This window comes from Saccopteryx leptura, chromosome 4 (genome assembly GCF_036850995.1).
Source record: "Saccopteryx leptura isolate mSacLep1 chromosome 4, mSacLep1_pri_phased_curated, whole genome shotgun sequence".
NCBI lineage: Eukaryota > Metazoa > Chordata > Mammalia > Chiroptera > Emballonuridae > Saccopteryx > Saccopteryx leptura.
In genome coordinates this window covers 214,128,630-214,145,228 of record NC_089506.1, presented here as the reverse complement: position 1 = coordinate 214,145,228, position 16,599 = coordinate 214,128,630, and the positions used below count along the sequence as shown (strand labels likewise).

At 48.2% G+C, this 16,599-nt stretch overlaps 1 protein-coding gene across 7 annotated transcripts in view; it reads right to left on the bottom strand.

The window, feature by feature from the left end:
- IFT140 (intraflagellar transport 140) overlaps nt 1-16,599 on the bottom strand; it is a 108,901-nt gene that overhangs the window by 47,658 nt on the left and 44,644 nt on the right. For 6 of the 7 annotated variants that reach the window (XM_066382964.1, XM_066382965.1, XM_066382960.1 and 3 more), the window contains exons 14-18: nt 13,758-13,875; nt 10,322-10,506; nt 6,951-7,119; nt 4,706-4,837; nt 1,561-1,760 (exon numbers count right to left, since the gene is read on the bottom strand). In XM_066382964.1, the coding sequence (XP_066239061.1) occupies nt 1,561-1,760; nt 4,706-4,837; nt 6,951-7,119; nt 10,322-10,506; nt 13,758-13,875 (804 nt within the window). The remainder of the gene's footprint in view (nt 1-1,560; nt 1,761-4,705; nt 4,838-6,950; nt 7,120-10,321; nt 10,507-13,757; nt 13,876-16,599) is intronic. The other variant, XM_066382966.1, reaches the window with a different exon arrangement.

Sequence of the window (16,599 nt, the reverse complement as noted above, 5' to 3'; positions counted from 1 at the left end):
TAGCTCCTAACCCTGTGAGAGGTGAATAGGACATAACTCCCCAGGCTGAAGAGAGAACATTTAAAACCTGTCCCAAGGACCTGGGACCAGGACTGCCTGACGACCTATAAGGACAGTCCTCTAATAGCTGCGCTGCTTGAGCTCATGTGACCTGGAAGTGGAATCACTGTCGCCGATCTCTGGCCCAGGAAACCGATACTGGGTGCTGGCGGGTGCCACGCAGAGCCAGGGTAAGACCCTATCACTAGGCTCACCCCCACGAAACTTTAGCTCTGTTGCTTTGAAACTTCCAGAAAAGTGAGATGACCAGTCTGGAATTCAAAGCCTCTATCGCCCCAGGAGTCAGAACAAATGGTGGATTGGAGTTGGTGCTTTAAAAACATACAGCAATTGAGAATGATTTAAAGCATTTGTATTCTGATCATCTATAATAAAGTCAGCAGTCAGTGTAGAAACAGATTCCTGTCCCACAACCAGGATGCTCATGGGAACATTTAGGTTTGAGCTTCCTCCCTTTGAGCTTCTTTCCTACAATGGGTTTTCCCCCAAATAATATGCTAAAAATAAATGTGTTTTTTAAAAATAATGGAATATTTAAGATGTATAATTTTAATAATATGTATATGACTATATAAATATTCATTAAAGTTTTAAAGTTGGTCATGTGATTGATTATGGTCTGTGATTGTGTTTATAGTAAATGGAAAGTGACCAGGAAAGGCGGGGCCGTGCCATCTGGCCACCCTGGTTCACTTCCCAAACTAAGAGCCCTCCTGTCCACATGGCCAGTGTTGAAAAGGCCCTCCCAACTGGAACAAGGTTTGGCCTGTGTTAAAAATAGACAAGGGACCAGCGACACATGCTAGTTTGAAAGGTGTTTCCGTGTTACAGAAACCATCGCTGCCTGGTGATGGGGGGGACCTCATTCCAGGCAACTTAATGTCTCTTCCCACTTTAGTATCATTCTTTAATAATTTTCCTACCCTTTCAAGATTAAAACCCATAAGATGCTCCTGGGAAGAGCTGCTGAATTCTCTCAGGAGCAGAGAGGAAGCTACTTTTAGGTAGCCTTTGATTGGAACTCGTTTAGAGCAATTTTAATTGAGTTTTTGCTGTACTGTTTTGAGTGTTTGTTATCAAACCCCTTTTTGGTTAGTAGCCATTATTCCCGAGAGAGCGTATTACAAATATTTAGAAACTGCAGAACTTTTGAGTAGGAATTGCCTGGAACACTATAAAATGAATTAAAACAACCAAATAACAGCCCAAGAAGCGCCAAGCACTGCAGAGGTGGAGAGCCAGGCTCCCCTGCTCCCTACGCCCAGCTCGCTACTCCAAAACTCAATGCTCTGCAGTGCGACGTGCCAGGTGCGTCCTGGCACCTGTATGAGCACTGGTACTTCATTGAGGGAGAAAAGATCATAACACCACAGCAGGACAGAGTCACAGAAGAGTTAATGATTCTTAGAGTCTCACCCAGAAGTCCCCGGGAACAGACGCAGAGAAAGTACTCTAAGAGTGTGCACATCCCTTTGACACCTCTGTGAACAGAATTCTCACCTTTTGATGAGTTTGATGGATTTGAAAGCTTCGTCCATGTCTCCGACAGCGATGAAGAAGCTAAAGTTGAGCATGGCATTCCGGGTGGGCTTGTCACAGTCCTCCAGCCCCACGAAGTCCCGCAGGGGCCTCCTGCCCACCATCTGGGGGATGCCATGGTGCCCCAGATCCAGCCGGTCCTCTCTGTCTGCTTCTCCAGGCTGAATGAGAAAGGGCTCTGTTACCTGTGAGTTCATGTAAAGCTAATGCCTACGTGAGGCCTCTTCATCATACGTCAGCTATGGGGACCCTCTGCAGGCCGATGCGGACAGTGAGCAAGAGGCCCCTACAAATGCGGCAGAACTCGCTCCTCATTTGAAATCACAGCTTTTGGCTCTGGTTTCAGAGAGCAGATAAGCAAAGGCAGTCCCTGCACAGGAACTCGTTTGTCAGCCTCTGATTCCCAAACATCAGCTTTTCGGCGGTTATAAAGTGGTTGTGAAAACCCCCACCTCCCAGGTTTCTTCAGTAAACTAGAAAGTTTTTACTATCAAGTCACACACACACACACATGTGCAAGGTCTTAAAATGAAGTAACGCCATCATGATTTCAGGTGGAATTTTCCAAAATGATAACCTGGATGAGTGGAGTGCCCTCACGGGTTTTTCTGCGAAGTTCTGTGAGCCTAGCACAGAGCTCCCCAAATGGGTGTGGAGAGAAAGAACGTCTGAACACGAGCCTGATTTCAGTGTGCTGCCAAGGCTTCTTATACCTGGCACCTTGACATGCAACCTGCCGAGAGGACCAGCCCCCTCAGATACTGGCTTCCCTCTTGACCACTGGACACCGCTCTCACCCACCCGCTCTCCTCCGGGCTGGAGCCCACACGTACCACGCTGTCTTCTGCGTTGTCTGCTTCTTTCTTTGTGCACACTCTGTTTCTCTGGTGTGCACAAACGTCCCCGCCCCCCCCATGTAAAGGAGGGTCGTGATCCCCCCTCCCGGGGCCCAGTGCCTCGGCACTGGTCCTTGAATCTGCTGCTACTCCGTGACTTCTACAAGGCTGGCCTCCACCATCTGCCTCCAGCTCAGTTTCCAGCAGTGCTTCCGTCTCACAGTTGCTTCTCAAGTTCACCCGTGGTCCCCAGCTTCAGGGAGTGCTTGAATGGGGCCTTGAGACACTGGTAGCATGTGTCAGACCCACGTGTGGATGGCAAGACCCTTCTAGGCACAGGGCAAAGCAATAAGCAAAGGCCCTCAGGCAACCCAAGGTCTAGGGCAGCTTAATTCAGGATTCATGGCTGTGTTAGGCTGGTTCACAACCAGACAGAAGGTTGAAGTTTGGACTGATTTTGTATGGAGTGGGAAACCTTCAGAAGACTGTGTGTACAACAAACAACTGGGCCCTGCTGACTACGGTGGTTTAACAGTTACAAGGCAGGACCCGATGTCCATCAGCCCTGCTATGATCTAATCAGAGCCCTGTCCTGTGTGCACACTTGGGAACTCTCTCAGGAGCACGAGCAACCGAGGGCCCTGCTCCGCCTGCCGCCTGCCCCAGCGTTGCACCCGCTCTCGTACAGAGGGAGGGACTGAGCTACCTGCAGCGGCCACGTGGGGCTGCTGGGGACCCAGGGCTGCTGACTCTCAAGTATGCAGATGAAAACCTCTGGGACGTGGCCAAAGAATGAAAGAACAGGTCAGTAATCAGAAGAAGGGCAGATTTAAAGAAATATAAGGCTTTATGGCCATTCATCACAAGAACCTTAAAATCAAATTAGTAATACTTCCTATATTGCAAATGTAGGAATCTATTTCTTGTACTACAAACATCAGGTGACAGCCTGTTCATGCCATATGACCAGGACGAGAGCTGACATGGGCGTGCTGCTACCCATGAGGAACTGATGGGTGTCATGTCCCTGATAAACCTGGTTAAGGAGGGCATACAGGTGAGGTGGGAAGTACTGTCACACAGCTATCTATAGCTTAAAATAAAGACCATGAGAAAAAAGCAGTTAAGGTGACAGAGAACAAGCGGGCAACTATTTTACACCGTATCATACATTCAACTAGGAGAGTGGCAGAGAGAAGACAAGAAATGAGAGCAAGAGTGAATAAACGTGTAGGAGAAATCAAAGCCCATAATGTGAAAACATCAAGGGAAAACACTAGAGAGAACTTAAATGTCTCTCACAACTTTCTGAGTTCTCAAATCAAAGAGAGATGAAATGCTTAAGAATCAGTAACTAATGAAACTCAGAAAAATGCTAGTCTGGTGAAACTAATCTATTTCAAATAAGCGACTGAGGACGGAGAAAACCTATCAGCAGAGCACAGGGATTCTGGAATTTGGGAGTCACATGAGCATATTTCCAATCTTCACAAAGATCATTCTACTAAACACAAGTAAATGTCAACCCATTCACTATTCATCATCGTGGTATTTTTAGGGACATGTGAACCGACTGCACCCAGATTTGTCGTTTTGATCACTTGTACCATGACCCGTGCAGTCTCAGCAGTCTCAGGACCATAGGCATGCACGCAGCTTGTCACAGGACGTCCAGAGATGAAGGGGCCATGGAGCTGAGGAGACCAAGTCCCAGGGAAAACAAGTAACTTGTCCAAAGTGGCCACATTGGGTCCTGAGCACGTGTGTACATGTATATAACACGCACAAATGTAGGTTAGTACAGGAACCTCAAAAAAGCCACATGCCGGTCAGTTCATAGTGACTATATCTCTGGGGAATGGGTGTATGGAGATTTGCATCATCTTGGGTCTTTATTTCTTTATCTGTAGCTTCTAAATTTTCTACAGTGGATATAGGAATATGTAATTTAAAAAATGCATCTAGAATTTTAAAAAGGCAGGAAAGCTGCAGGATGTAGTGTCCACAGGGGACACAGTGGGCAGACACCGAGTGACACCATGACTCTCCTCCTTAGCACAGGAATGTCTGTCTTGAGAATAAATCCACGCCTCGTGATTCTCCTAACACAGGAGACCCCACATTTGCTGGATTTCAGGGGACCAATTAGAGGAGATGGTCTGCGTTGTCTAAGGAGCAGGGAACAGAGGCACCCGACTCCAGCGCCTGGAGACCTGAGTCCCCCAGGAGAGGGGCCCGAGGACGCCACCCGGTGCTCAGGGGACTCGCACCTTTCTTGTGAAGTAATAGTGGGGCACTTCCATTCCCAGAAGAGACTGGTAGGCGGCAGGCAGGGGGAAGCTGTCCTGAAGCAAGAAGCCGTGCTCCTCGGAAACGAAGAAGGACAGAATCAACACGTCCTCCTGGGAGAGAGAAGAAAACAGTGTTCTCTCTTTATTTTGACAATATACTTTACTATTTTGTGTCTAATTCCCATTTCCATTGCTGAGGTATCTGCATAAAACACAAATGAAACAGGGTGAGCGCTCTCTGACACAGAAAACCCAGGGCCTTCTGGGCACATGGCAACCACACCAGTCTCCGCCAACATCTGCTGTGCTTCGGAAAAACTGACGCATCTTCTGGCAGGGTGTGCCTCGTCCAGATTGAGCCACTATGTTGTTCTCACCGACTGATTTCTTTGTAGCAAAGACTAAGTATTCCCACTGAGCTGATTTAAAAGCCACCCAGAACGCCTGACCTGCGGTGGCGCGGTGGATGGAACACTGACTTGGAATGCTGAGCTTGCTGGTTCGGAGCCCCAGGATTGCGGGGTCAAGGCACATACAGGAGGCAATGAGTTAATGCTTCCTGCTCCTTCCCTCCACTGCCCCCACCCTGCCTTTCTCTCCTTTCTCTAAAAATCAGTAAGTAAAATCTTTAAAAATAAAAAATAAAAATAAGAACCACCCAAAGCAACAACAGTAAAAAGATTCTTGCTGCTGTTTTTGAGGAATAGGGAATAGAAAGGGAAGAGGTGAAGGACTCTAGGATCCTGCCCTATAGGACTCAGAGCACAACACCAGGCTGCAGCCCCTTCTAAAGAGGAAATCAATAGAAGGTTGAGCAGTGCCAGAGGCTTTTCTTGCTGTGTGAATTCTTATGATTTCTCGTCATCTTCATAAAAGACCAAAAGAGCTATCTGTTCAAACTGCTGGGAATCCCCTTCACATGCACCCTCCTTCATCTTTAACTCATGATCAATGTGCATGTTTTTTTTTTCCTTTTTCAAATGAGAGGAGGAGAGATAGACAGATTCCTGCATGTACCCCGACCTGTATCCACCTGGCAACCCCTGTCTGGGGCCAATGCTATGCCTATCTGGGGCCATGCTTGCAACCAAGCTATTTTTAGCACCTGAGGCGGAGGCTCCATACAACCACCCTCAGTGCCCAGGGCTGATACACTCAAACCAATCGAGCCATGGCTGTGGGAGAGGAAGAGAGAGAGAGAGAGAGAGAAAGAGAAAAGGGGGAGGGGGAGGTGTGGAGCAGATAGTCGCTACTCCTGTGTGCCCTGTCTGGGAATTGAACCTGGGACATCCACATGCTGGGCCGATGCTCTACCACTAAGCCAAATGGCCAGGACCAATGTGCATGTTTTTGTCACTTGTCTAGACTTCTCACCAGGCCCTCTATCTTGAAGAAAATTCCTCTGGTAATGTCTTCGCTTCTTTCAATCCAAAGATGGAGATGCCACCTCAATACATTCTACTGCTCATTGTTTCAGAACCAATGACTGAATTTGTTTCTGAAAATATCAGAGAATGGACACTTCTAGTAATCTCAGGGGGTGCAAACTCTTACCATCCTGGAAAGGAAAATTCCTTTGGCAGGGAGATGAGCCCCCTAAAGTTAGAGGGCTACTGGCCTTCACTGACTTAGTGAGGACCCTATGTATAAATTCTCTTGGAAAGAGGTAGTTTAGAAAAAATCACAGTAATCTATGGGGTTTTCCCAGGGAATGCTAGACATCGTGTCCCACAAGACACAAGACTTGGAAAGTGTCAGGGCCCTGGGCCCTGGGTTGGGGGTCACGGAATCCTCAGAGTCCTCGGTGTGAGAGAAGGAAACCCTGCAGAGATTGGAGAGTGGGATGGCAGGGGTAGAGAGCACTAATGGAGGTGAGGAGGATGCTTTAGTTGGAACTGTCCTTGACTGAGGGTCATGGCAGGCTGTGGAACCAATGAGGAATCAGCTTGCGGCCTCAGTGACTCAGTCACAAACATGCTAACATCAAAGGGTTGGTTAAGAGGAGAACAGAGTATTACACTGAGTCAAACAAGACAGAGAGGGTGGGGCTGGCCTCTTGGTGTATGCCCAGAGGGGAGAGACAACACAGGCATCCTAAAAGGGGGCACGCTGCTCCATATGAACAAACTTCTCTGTAACTTTCCCATAAACCTCATCACCAACACTGTGAACCCACAAATTCAAAGTCCCCATGCCTCTAAACACAAACGCAGCCATGCAGTACCGTGGGGCTGGCGCTGTCCTTGATGTGGACCTTCCTATCTGCGGGCTGTGGCTGGGCTCCTGTTACCTCCTGCATGATCTCACACACGAACAGCCTGGGCTCACTCTGATCCCAGAAGTGGCTCACAGGAACATGATTTGTCAGCCTCTCATCTGCAAAGGTGTGGTTCCTGAAAGAGAGACCCACCCAGAACACTGAAAGAGAGACTCATCCAGAACATTGAAAAAGAGACCCATCCAGAACACTGAGAGACCCATCCAGAACACTGAGAGACCCATCCAGAACACTGAAAGATCTATCCAGAACACTAAGAGACCCACCCAGAATACTGAGAGACTCATCCAGAACACTGAAAGATCTATCCAGAACACTGAAAGATCTATCTAGAACACTGAAAGATCTATCTAGAACACTGAAAGAGAGACCCATCCAGAACACTGAAAGATCTATCCAGAACACTGAAAGATCTATCCAGAACACTGAAAGAGAGACCCATCCAGAACACTGAAAGATCTATCCAGAACACTGAAAGATCTATCCAGAACACTGAAAGAGAGACCCATCCAGAACACTGAAAGATCTATCCAGAACACTGAAAGATCTATCCAGAACACTGAAAGAGACCCATCCACACTGAAAGATCTATCCAGAACACTGACAGATCTATGCAGAACACTGAAAGATCTATCCAGAACACTGAAAGATCTATCCAGAACACTGAAAGAGAGACCCATCCACACTGAAAGATCTATCCAGAACACTGACAGATCTATGCAGAACACTGAAAGATCTATCCAGAACACTGAAAGATCTATCCAGAACACTGAAAGATCTATCCAGAACACTGAAAGAGAGACCCATCCACACTGAAAGATCTATCCAGAACACTGACAGATCTATGCAGAACACTGAAAGATCTATCCAGAACACTGAAAGATCTATCCAGAACACTGAAAGAGAGACCCATCCACACTGAAAGATCTATCCAGAACACTGACAGATCTATCCAGAACACTGAAAGATCTATCCAGAACACTGAAAGATCTATCCAGAACACTGAAAGATCTATCCAGAACACTGAAAGAGAGACCCATCCACACTGAAAGATCTATCCAGAACACTGACAGATCTATCCAGAACACTGAAAGATCTATCCAGAACACTGAAAGATCTATCCAGAACACTGAAAGATCTATCCAGAACACTGAAAGATCTATCCAGAACACTGAAAGATCTATCCAGAACATTGACAGATCTATGCAGAACACTGAGAGATCTATCCAGAACACTGAAAGATCTATCCAGAACATGGACAGATCTATGCAGAATACTGAGAGAGAGCTGCTCTCAGCCTCTGTAAACAGTCAGGCCAGTCTCCCATCAGCAGCAGCAGGCCTCACCTGAGCTCTAGCCTGCCCAGATTGGAAGTACCTTTGCACACCATGTTGTGATGCAGTCTGTGATTTTATTCTTTCATGTTTAAAAACAATTGAGACCCTGGCAGGTAGCTCAGTTGGTTAGAGCATTGTCCTAATATGCCAAATTTGTGGGTTCAATCCCCAGTCAGGGGACACACAAGAATCAACCAGTGAACTAAATGGAATAACGAATCAATGAATCAATGTCTCTCTCTCTTCCTTTCCCTGTCTCTCTCAAATCAGTAAATAAAAAAAATTTAAAAACGGGTTGAAAGAGTCCCAGGGGAGACTAGTTGGAAAGAGAAGGTCAGACAATGGTGATTTGGTTCTGGTATCGCAGAAGGCCCCTGATGCCTGCTCCAACATCCAGGCCAGCAGGTGGACCTCAAGGTGGGACAGCACCCCCTGCTGGGTAGTTCTGGGGACTGGGTTCCAGTTCCATCCATGACCTGTGTAATGTGGTGCATTCACCCCTGGTCCCTCCTGCCTTTAAATCTCCCTGCTTCATGGGCCCAGAATGCAAAGAAGAACTGTAGGGGGACAGAATGGATTGGATGGCAAAGAATGGATCAGATCACAAAAAGGAGGCATGCGACTGACAGAAGACATTGACCTTCAGCTTACTGCCACCCGGAGGAGCATGGCAAATCAGGACCAGGCACCATGGGACTGTGTGGCCATACAGAAGCTGGAGGACCTGACCCTACAGGAAATAAGCAGCCTCATAAGTGTCACTGCTCCAGGACTGAGCAGAAAGGGCAGGTAGACAAGCTCTTTGTCTACCTGCATGGTGGTGGAGACAGAAGCATTTATGGGGACCCATGGAGTACCACGGGCACCTCAGGACTGGCCTGGTAAGACAAAGATGTAGCTCGGAGGCTCCCATAGCAACTAGGAGGGAAGCATGAACAGCAGGTAGAGTGTGGAGCAGACGTGACTCAGAGACATTTCAAAACAAGAACACTGTGATGAGTCACGGACAGCGGGGGTAAAGGAAAGGCTAGTTCTGAGGTTTTAGATTGGTTTCCCAGAAAAGTGGTACAGTGGGCAAGAATGGGTCTCTGGGGCATGAACCTGAGTGGGGGGTCTATTTTTTGAGGTGATGGCAAGATACTCCAGGGAGATTTGGAGATGGAAAAGTGGAGCCAATCTTGATGAGATGTGAGAATAAAGCATATTCAGGTGGGGCCACCAGCAGATGTGAGTTTAAGCCATCGGGTGAAAGAAGGTTCCAGAAAGGGACTCTGAGGAGGAGAGAGGTGGGAGTGTGTAGGGCAGGCCAAACAGCGGCAGGAGGGGCTGTGATAGGAGCAAAAGGAACAGGGCAGCCAGAGAGAAGCACCGGCTCGGCCAGGCTGACAGCCCGCTCTCCCCGCCCCATCAGCCTGCAGGCTGGTCGCCTCTGCACTCACTTCCGCTGCTTACACACCGGTCTGAGCAGCAGCCCCTCACTGCTCCAACAACAAGGGCCAGAGCCAGCCCCGCATTCCCCTGAACCATTCACTTCACTCTCCTGCAGCACTTGACGCAGAATCAGATGTGAACTACAGGTAGAATAGTACAAGCACTTACATTCTCTGAATATTTTCTTAGCAAGAGAGGAACTGCAAACATATGTAACAGGAACTCGCTGGAGAAAGACAATTATTTTTTCTATGTAGAAACACATTCTCTATTAAACACATGCCGTTCCTACCATCAGAGATGCTGAAGAGTCTAAGGTTCACTGCATTTCTCTCTAGTCTGTGACTTGGGGCCCTTTCTGTAGACACCTCAGTCATAGAACTTTCAGAAGCTAATTCCAGAACCTTAGAATCTAGAAAACAAATTAAAGATCCAAATCTGTCCCAACTGCCCAAAAGTGTCTCTAATTCATTTTTTTTTTTTTTGGTCTTCACTACAAATAATTGTTGATGGCTTTTGAAGTTTGAAGTAAAATTTAGCAAAACCTGCCTAGAAGTTTGACACCGAGGATCATTTTTTAAAAAATTCTCCCAAACCATAATCTTCTTAGTTTCTAGCCTTTTAGGGGACAATGTCTCTCTTTGTTCAATCTGTCCCATCTTGAGGTCGAAGACGATCACAGTGTCCATTTCCACATCATAAAAACAGATTTTGGAATCGGGGCTGTTGTCAGCCTAAGGGAAAAGAAAACAGAAGCTCATGGTGACCATACCTCTGAGAAAAATCACAACCTGGTATCAATGACCCATAGACCACTCTGGCTAGCATACTTCCAGCATTCAGAATGTGAATGTCAATTTACCTTCATTCCACTGACTGGTTGTTGAATTGCTAATTTTAGAGACTTGAAAATAAACTGGCCCTGGCTGGTTGGCTCAGTGGATAGAGTGTCAGCCTGGCATATAAATGTCCCGGGTTTGGTGCTCAGGGCACACAGAAGTGACCATCTGCTTCTCTCCCCTCACCCCCTCTCCCTTCTGTCCCTCTTTCCCTCCTGCAGCCAGTAGCTCGATTGGTTTGAGAGTTGGCCCTGGGCACTGAGGATAGCTCACTGGTCTGAGTGGCAGCCTCAGGTGCTAATAGCTCGGTTGATTCCAGCGTCGGCCCCAGACCGGGGTTGCCAAGTGGATCTCAGTTGGGCGCATGCGGGAGTCTGTCTCAGTATCTCCCCTCCTCTCACTTAAAAAAAAATTTTTTTTTTTTTGTATTTTTCTGAAGCTGGAAACGGGGACAGTCAGACAGATTCCTGTATGCGCCCGACCGGGATCCACCCGGTGCGCCCACCAGGGGCGATGCTCTGCCCACCAGGGGGCGATGCTCTGCCCCTCCGGGGCGTCGCTCTGTTGCGACCAGAGCCACTCTAGCGCCTGGGGCAGAGGCCAAGGAGCCATCCCCAGCACCCGGGCCATCTTTGCTCCAATGGAGCCTCGGCTGCAGGAAGGGAAGAGAGAGACAGAGAGGAAGGAGAGGGGGAGGGGTGGAGAAGCAGATGGGCGCTTCTCCTGTGTGCCCTGGCCGGGAATCAAACCCGGGACTTCTGCACGCCAGGCCGACACTCCACCACTGAGCCAACCGGCCAGGGCCTCACTTAAAAAATTTTTTAAAAGAAGAACATAGGTCACTCCTATTTCTCTGAGTGACCAAAACCTTTGGTCACAGAACTCTGAGTTCTGCCCAACGGCCCAACTGCTCTCACCCTAGGGTTCCATATGATCGTGGGAATGGAACAGGTTTAGAATACAGGGTGAGTTTTTAAAGTTCTCATGTTCTCTCTAGCTGTTCTCAATATTGACTTGAATGTGACATTTTAAAAGCTGAGGTGGATTAACCACCAGAACATGAAGGAATCAAACCAATTCTGATGCAGCTGTCTGGGGGGTAATTTGGGCATCTGCACCCATGTTCAAGGAATGAGGCTGCCCTTCCTCTGGGAATCTTCTCCTAAGTATTCTGGACTCTGAATTCTCCCTCCCACTTGCTTACACTCCCCTCACTAGCTGAAGACATTCTTTTATTCAGTCAACCCCACAGTGTCTCTCGTTTTTTTTTTGTTGTTTTTTTTTAATTTTTTTTTTTTTTTTTGTATTTTTCTGAAGCTGGAAATGGGGAGGCAGTCAGACAGACTCCCGCATGCACCGACCGGGATCTACCCGGCATGCCCACCAGAGGGCGATGCTCTGCCCATCCGGGCGTGGCTCTGTCACAACCAGAGCCATTCTAGCGCCTGAGGCAGAGGCCATGGAGCCATCCTCAGCGCCCGGGGAAACTGCTCCAATGGAGCCTCGGCTGCGGGAGGGGAAGAGAGAGACAGAGAGGAAGGAGAGGGAGAGGGGTGGAGAAGCAGATGGGCGCTTCTCCTGTGTGCCCTGGCTGGGAATCGAACCCGGGACTTCCGCACGCCAGGCCGACGCTCTACCACTGAGCCAACCGGCCAGGGCCCAGTGTCTCTCGTTTGTCCTTCCCGAGTCCCAGCCGTTCTGCCATAGCAGTCAGGGTGTGAGCAGGGACTGCAGTCCCAGAGTAGCCAAAGAACTTGTCTCAGTCTCTTCACTCATCAAACAGAAAGTGGTAGGTGCACGATGCCACAGCTACAGTCACCACTATCATCTCGCTTATGATCTCTTCTTTCTTCTTGATCCTCACACGGAAAAGTACATGCGCGCACACAAAAGAAACCGAGAAAAGGGACCAGCTTGGTTACTACGGGCAATGAATATCAAGAACTTAGGTAGATTGTTCTTTTTGTTGTTGTTTGTTTGTTTTGTTTTTTTAGGGGAGAAGAGGGGAGAGAGTGAGGCAGACTCCTGCATATGCCCACACTGGAGTCCCCCTGCAACCTCATCTGGGGCCAATGTTCAATTACCGAACTATTTTTAGTGCCTAAGGCTATACAGGCATTCGAGCTACACTCAGTGCCTGGGGTCATGATTAAGCCAATTGAGCCACCGGCTGTGGGAGGAGAAGAGGGAGAGAAGGAGGAAAAGGTGGGGGAGAAAAATAGATGGGTCACTTCTCTTGTAGGCCCTGACCAAGGGTCAAACCTGGGACATCCATAAGCTGGGCTGACACTCTATCCACTGAGCCATGTGCGAGGGCCATTAGGTAGACTGTTAAAGCTTTATTCTATTAGAGTTCACATCTTGGCTCAACTACATCATGTCATCTGGGAGCCTCCTGACTTCCCTGGAGAGTAGCTCCTCCTTGTCCCTTGCTCTCCTGGCACTGGCACTCTGTCCTCCCAACTCTCACCAGGGCTGAAAAATACACTTGTTTGCCTCATCCTTTAATTGATGTCTGTTCAACTCCAGTGGAGGGGCCGAATCCTGTTTAATTGATGAATTTGTATCTATAATGCCCAGCAAAGCATCTGGTACATGGAAGCAATTCATAATCAATTCTTGAATGAACAAACAAGAGCATGAACAAATGAATGAAAACATGAAGAAACACTAGGGGGTGGCAAGGCATGAGCCACAAAAACAGGATGAACATGGCCTTGGTCACCTTGCCTTCAGACCCTCCACAAGGCTGCCTGCACCCTGATGTCACTACATTTCTAAACAAGAGGTGAAAGGTACATTCAATAGTCCTGTGGCCCCCGTGGGCCTAGAGAGTTTAGTTGGGCAATAAAAAGAGACAGAAAAGAGAAGTGAGGGACTCTGTAAAGAAGAAACTACTGTTTCTGATGTAATAAGAAATGAAGAAAGGCAGGAAAAAATGGAAGCTGCAGGTGGGGAGGGCAAGGACAGCGCCAGGCAGGAGAGGATGCCTGGAGAGGGGACGAAAGAGGAGGAGGAACAGGAACTGGGATACAAAGAGCTGGGAGTGGATGCGAGAGGCACAGAGAGAAAGGCCAAGGATCCCTGAGAGTAACTAATGGAGAGTGGAGGGGGAGGAACAGAGGCAGGCCCCCCGGGGCACCCACCTTGCTGAGGAGGATGCTGATCTTGTTGCCGTTGGCGTTACCTCTGATTGACGCAATGCCCCCCACGCCAGGGACCAGCTCGGCCAGGTTCTTGCAGCTGCAGTGCACCTTCGCCTCTCTGCAGGGAGAAGGAGCTCAGTGCAAACCGAAGGATCACTGTGTAGGCAGGTCACAGAGCAAGGACCTATTTCTCTGAGTGACCTGAAACCCTTAGTCACAGAACTCTGAGTTCTGCCCAACGGCCCAACTGCTCTCACCCTGGGGTTCCATATGATCCTGGGAATGGGCCAGGTGAGGTTTTTTGTTTTGTTTTGTTTTGTTTTTGTATTTTTCCGAAGCTGGAAACGGGGAGAGACAGTCAGACAGACTCCTGCATGTGCCCGACCGGGATCCACCTGGCACGCCCACCAGGGGGCGATGCTCTGCCCCTCCGGGGCATCGCTCTGTCGCGACCAGAGCCACTCTAGCGCCTGGGGCAGAGGCCAAGGAGCCATCCTCAGAGCCCAGGCCATCTTTGCTCCAATGGAGCCTCAGCTGCGGGAGGGGAAAAGAGAGACAGAGAGGAAGGAGAGGGGGAGGGGTGGAGAAGCAGATGGGCGCTTCTCCTGTGTGCCCTGGCTGGGAATTGAACCCGGGACTTCTGCACGCCAGGCCGACGCTCTACCACTGAGCCAACCGGCCAGGGCCCAGGTGAGTTTTTAAAGTTCTCATGTTCTTATCAGCAAATATGAATATGGAACTTTACCCCTTTCCTCTTCTTACCCAAAGTAGCTTCTGAGAACCTCTGCCCCCCTTGCATCTCCTCTTACAGCACTGTGATCTTTCCTTTCAGAACTGGACAGCTAGCCACGCAGTCAACTGCAGTTTCCCATCACATGGCTGAACTAAACTTAACTTCCGCCTGACCTGTGGTGGCACAGTGGGTAGAGCGCCAACCTGAAACCCTGAGGTCAACAGTTCAAAACCTGGGCTTGCCTGGTCAAGGCACATACGAGAAGCAGTCAGTGAACAACGAAAGAGAAGCAACTAAGATCTCGCTCCCTCTCTCTCTTCATCTCTCTTTCTCTGAAAATCAATAAATAAAATCTTAAAAAGAAAAATTTACTTAACTTCTCCCATTTAGTTGGTTCTAGTTTATTACCAATATAAACAATCCTAGGTTTGCTCATCTCTCTCTCTCTCTCTCTCTCTCTCTATATATATATATATATATATATACGCTATATATATATATACACACACATATATTGTATATATGTGTGTGTATATGTATATATTTACTTTCTTCACTTTTCCTCAGTTCCTCCCTAACACCCTTTCAGTCCCAGGAACCCTCCAGGACCCACATGACATTCGGTCATCATGCCTCCTCAGGTTTCCTCTGGGCTGGAGCCGCGTCTTAAACTCCTGCTTTTTAAAAATAATTTTTAATTTTTCAGTTTATTTGAGAGAAGGGCGAGAGAGAGAGAGAGGTATCAACTTGTTCCACTTAGTTGTTCCCTTTAGTTGTGCGCTCAGGGGTTGCTTCTCTACGTGCCCCGACTGGGGTTGCCCCTTCAACCTTGGTGCACTGGAATGACGTTCTATACACTGAGCCACCTGGTCAGGGCCTTGGCCTCCTGTTTTTAACGCCTATGTAATTTAGATGAGGACTGGTCAGCTGATCTGTAGAGTGTCCTGACCCCCAACTGGGAAGTGTCTGATGTTTTTCTCACGATTGGATTGGGGTGTGGATTTTAGGAGAAGACCCCAAAGGTACAATGCCATTGTCATCTCACCACATCAGGGTCTGTGCCAGCAACATGATTAATCTCTGTGATGTTGACTCTGGCTTCCCCTGTGTGGGGTCCTGCCTGTAAAGTTTCTCCTCTTTCCCCTCCCCATAATATCCCCTTTGCAAGGACGTCACTATGTATAGCCCACACTTACAAAGTGCAGTTATGCTCCCCTCCACGAGGGGAGAAAATCTACATAAATCATTTGCAATTCTTCTGTATAGGTGCTTTTTCTTCTTTCTTCTATTTATCTATTTATAAATTTTTATTTATTGATTTTAGCAAGAAAGGAAGGGAGAGAGAGAGAGAGAGAGAGAGAGAGAGAGGAATATTGATCTGTTCCTGTATGTGCCCTGACTGGGGACTGAACCAGCAACCTCTGTGCTTCAGGAAGATGCTCTAACCCAGTGGTCTCCAACCCCCGGGCCGCGGACCGGTACTAGTCCGTGGGCCATTTGGTACTGGTCTGCAGAGAAAGAATAAATAACTTACATTATTTCCGTTTTATTTATATTTAAGTCTGAACGATGTTTTATTTTTAAAAAATGACCAGATTCCCTCTGTTACATCCGTCTAAGACTCACTCTTGACGCTTGTCTCGGTCACGTGACACATTTATCCGTCCCACCCTAAAGGCTGGTCCGTGAAAATATTTTCTTACATTAAACGGGTCTGTGGCCCAGAAAAGGTTGGGGACCACTGCTCTAACCAACTGAGCTATTCAGCCAAGGCTCTTCTATTAATTAGCTTATTTGATCACTGATATTTTCTTTCTTTTTTTCTTTCTATTTTGGTGAGAGGAGGGGAGATAGTGAGGAGACAGACTCCTGCATGCACCCCAACCAGATCCACCCAGCAACCCCATCTGGGGCCAATGCTCGAGTACTGTGCTATTTTTGGTGATTGAGGCTGATGTGCTCCGAGGGAGCTATCCTCAGCACCCGGGGCCATGCTTGAACCAATCGAGCCACTGGCTGCAGGAGGGGGAAGAGAAAGAGAAGGGGGAGGTGGGAGGAGAAGCATCTCCTGTGTGCCCCAACCGGGAATTGAACCCGGAACGTCCATAT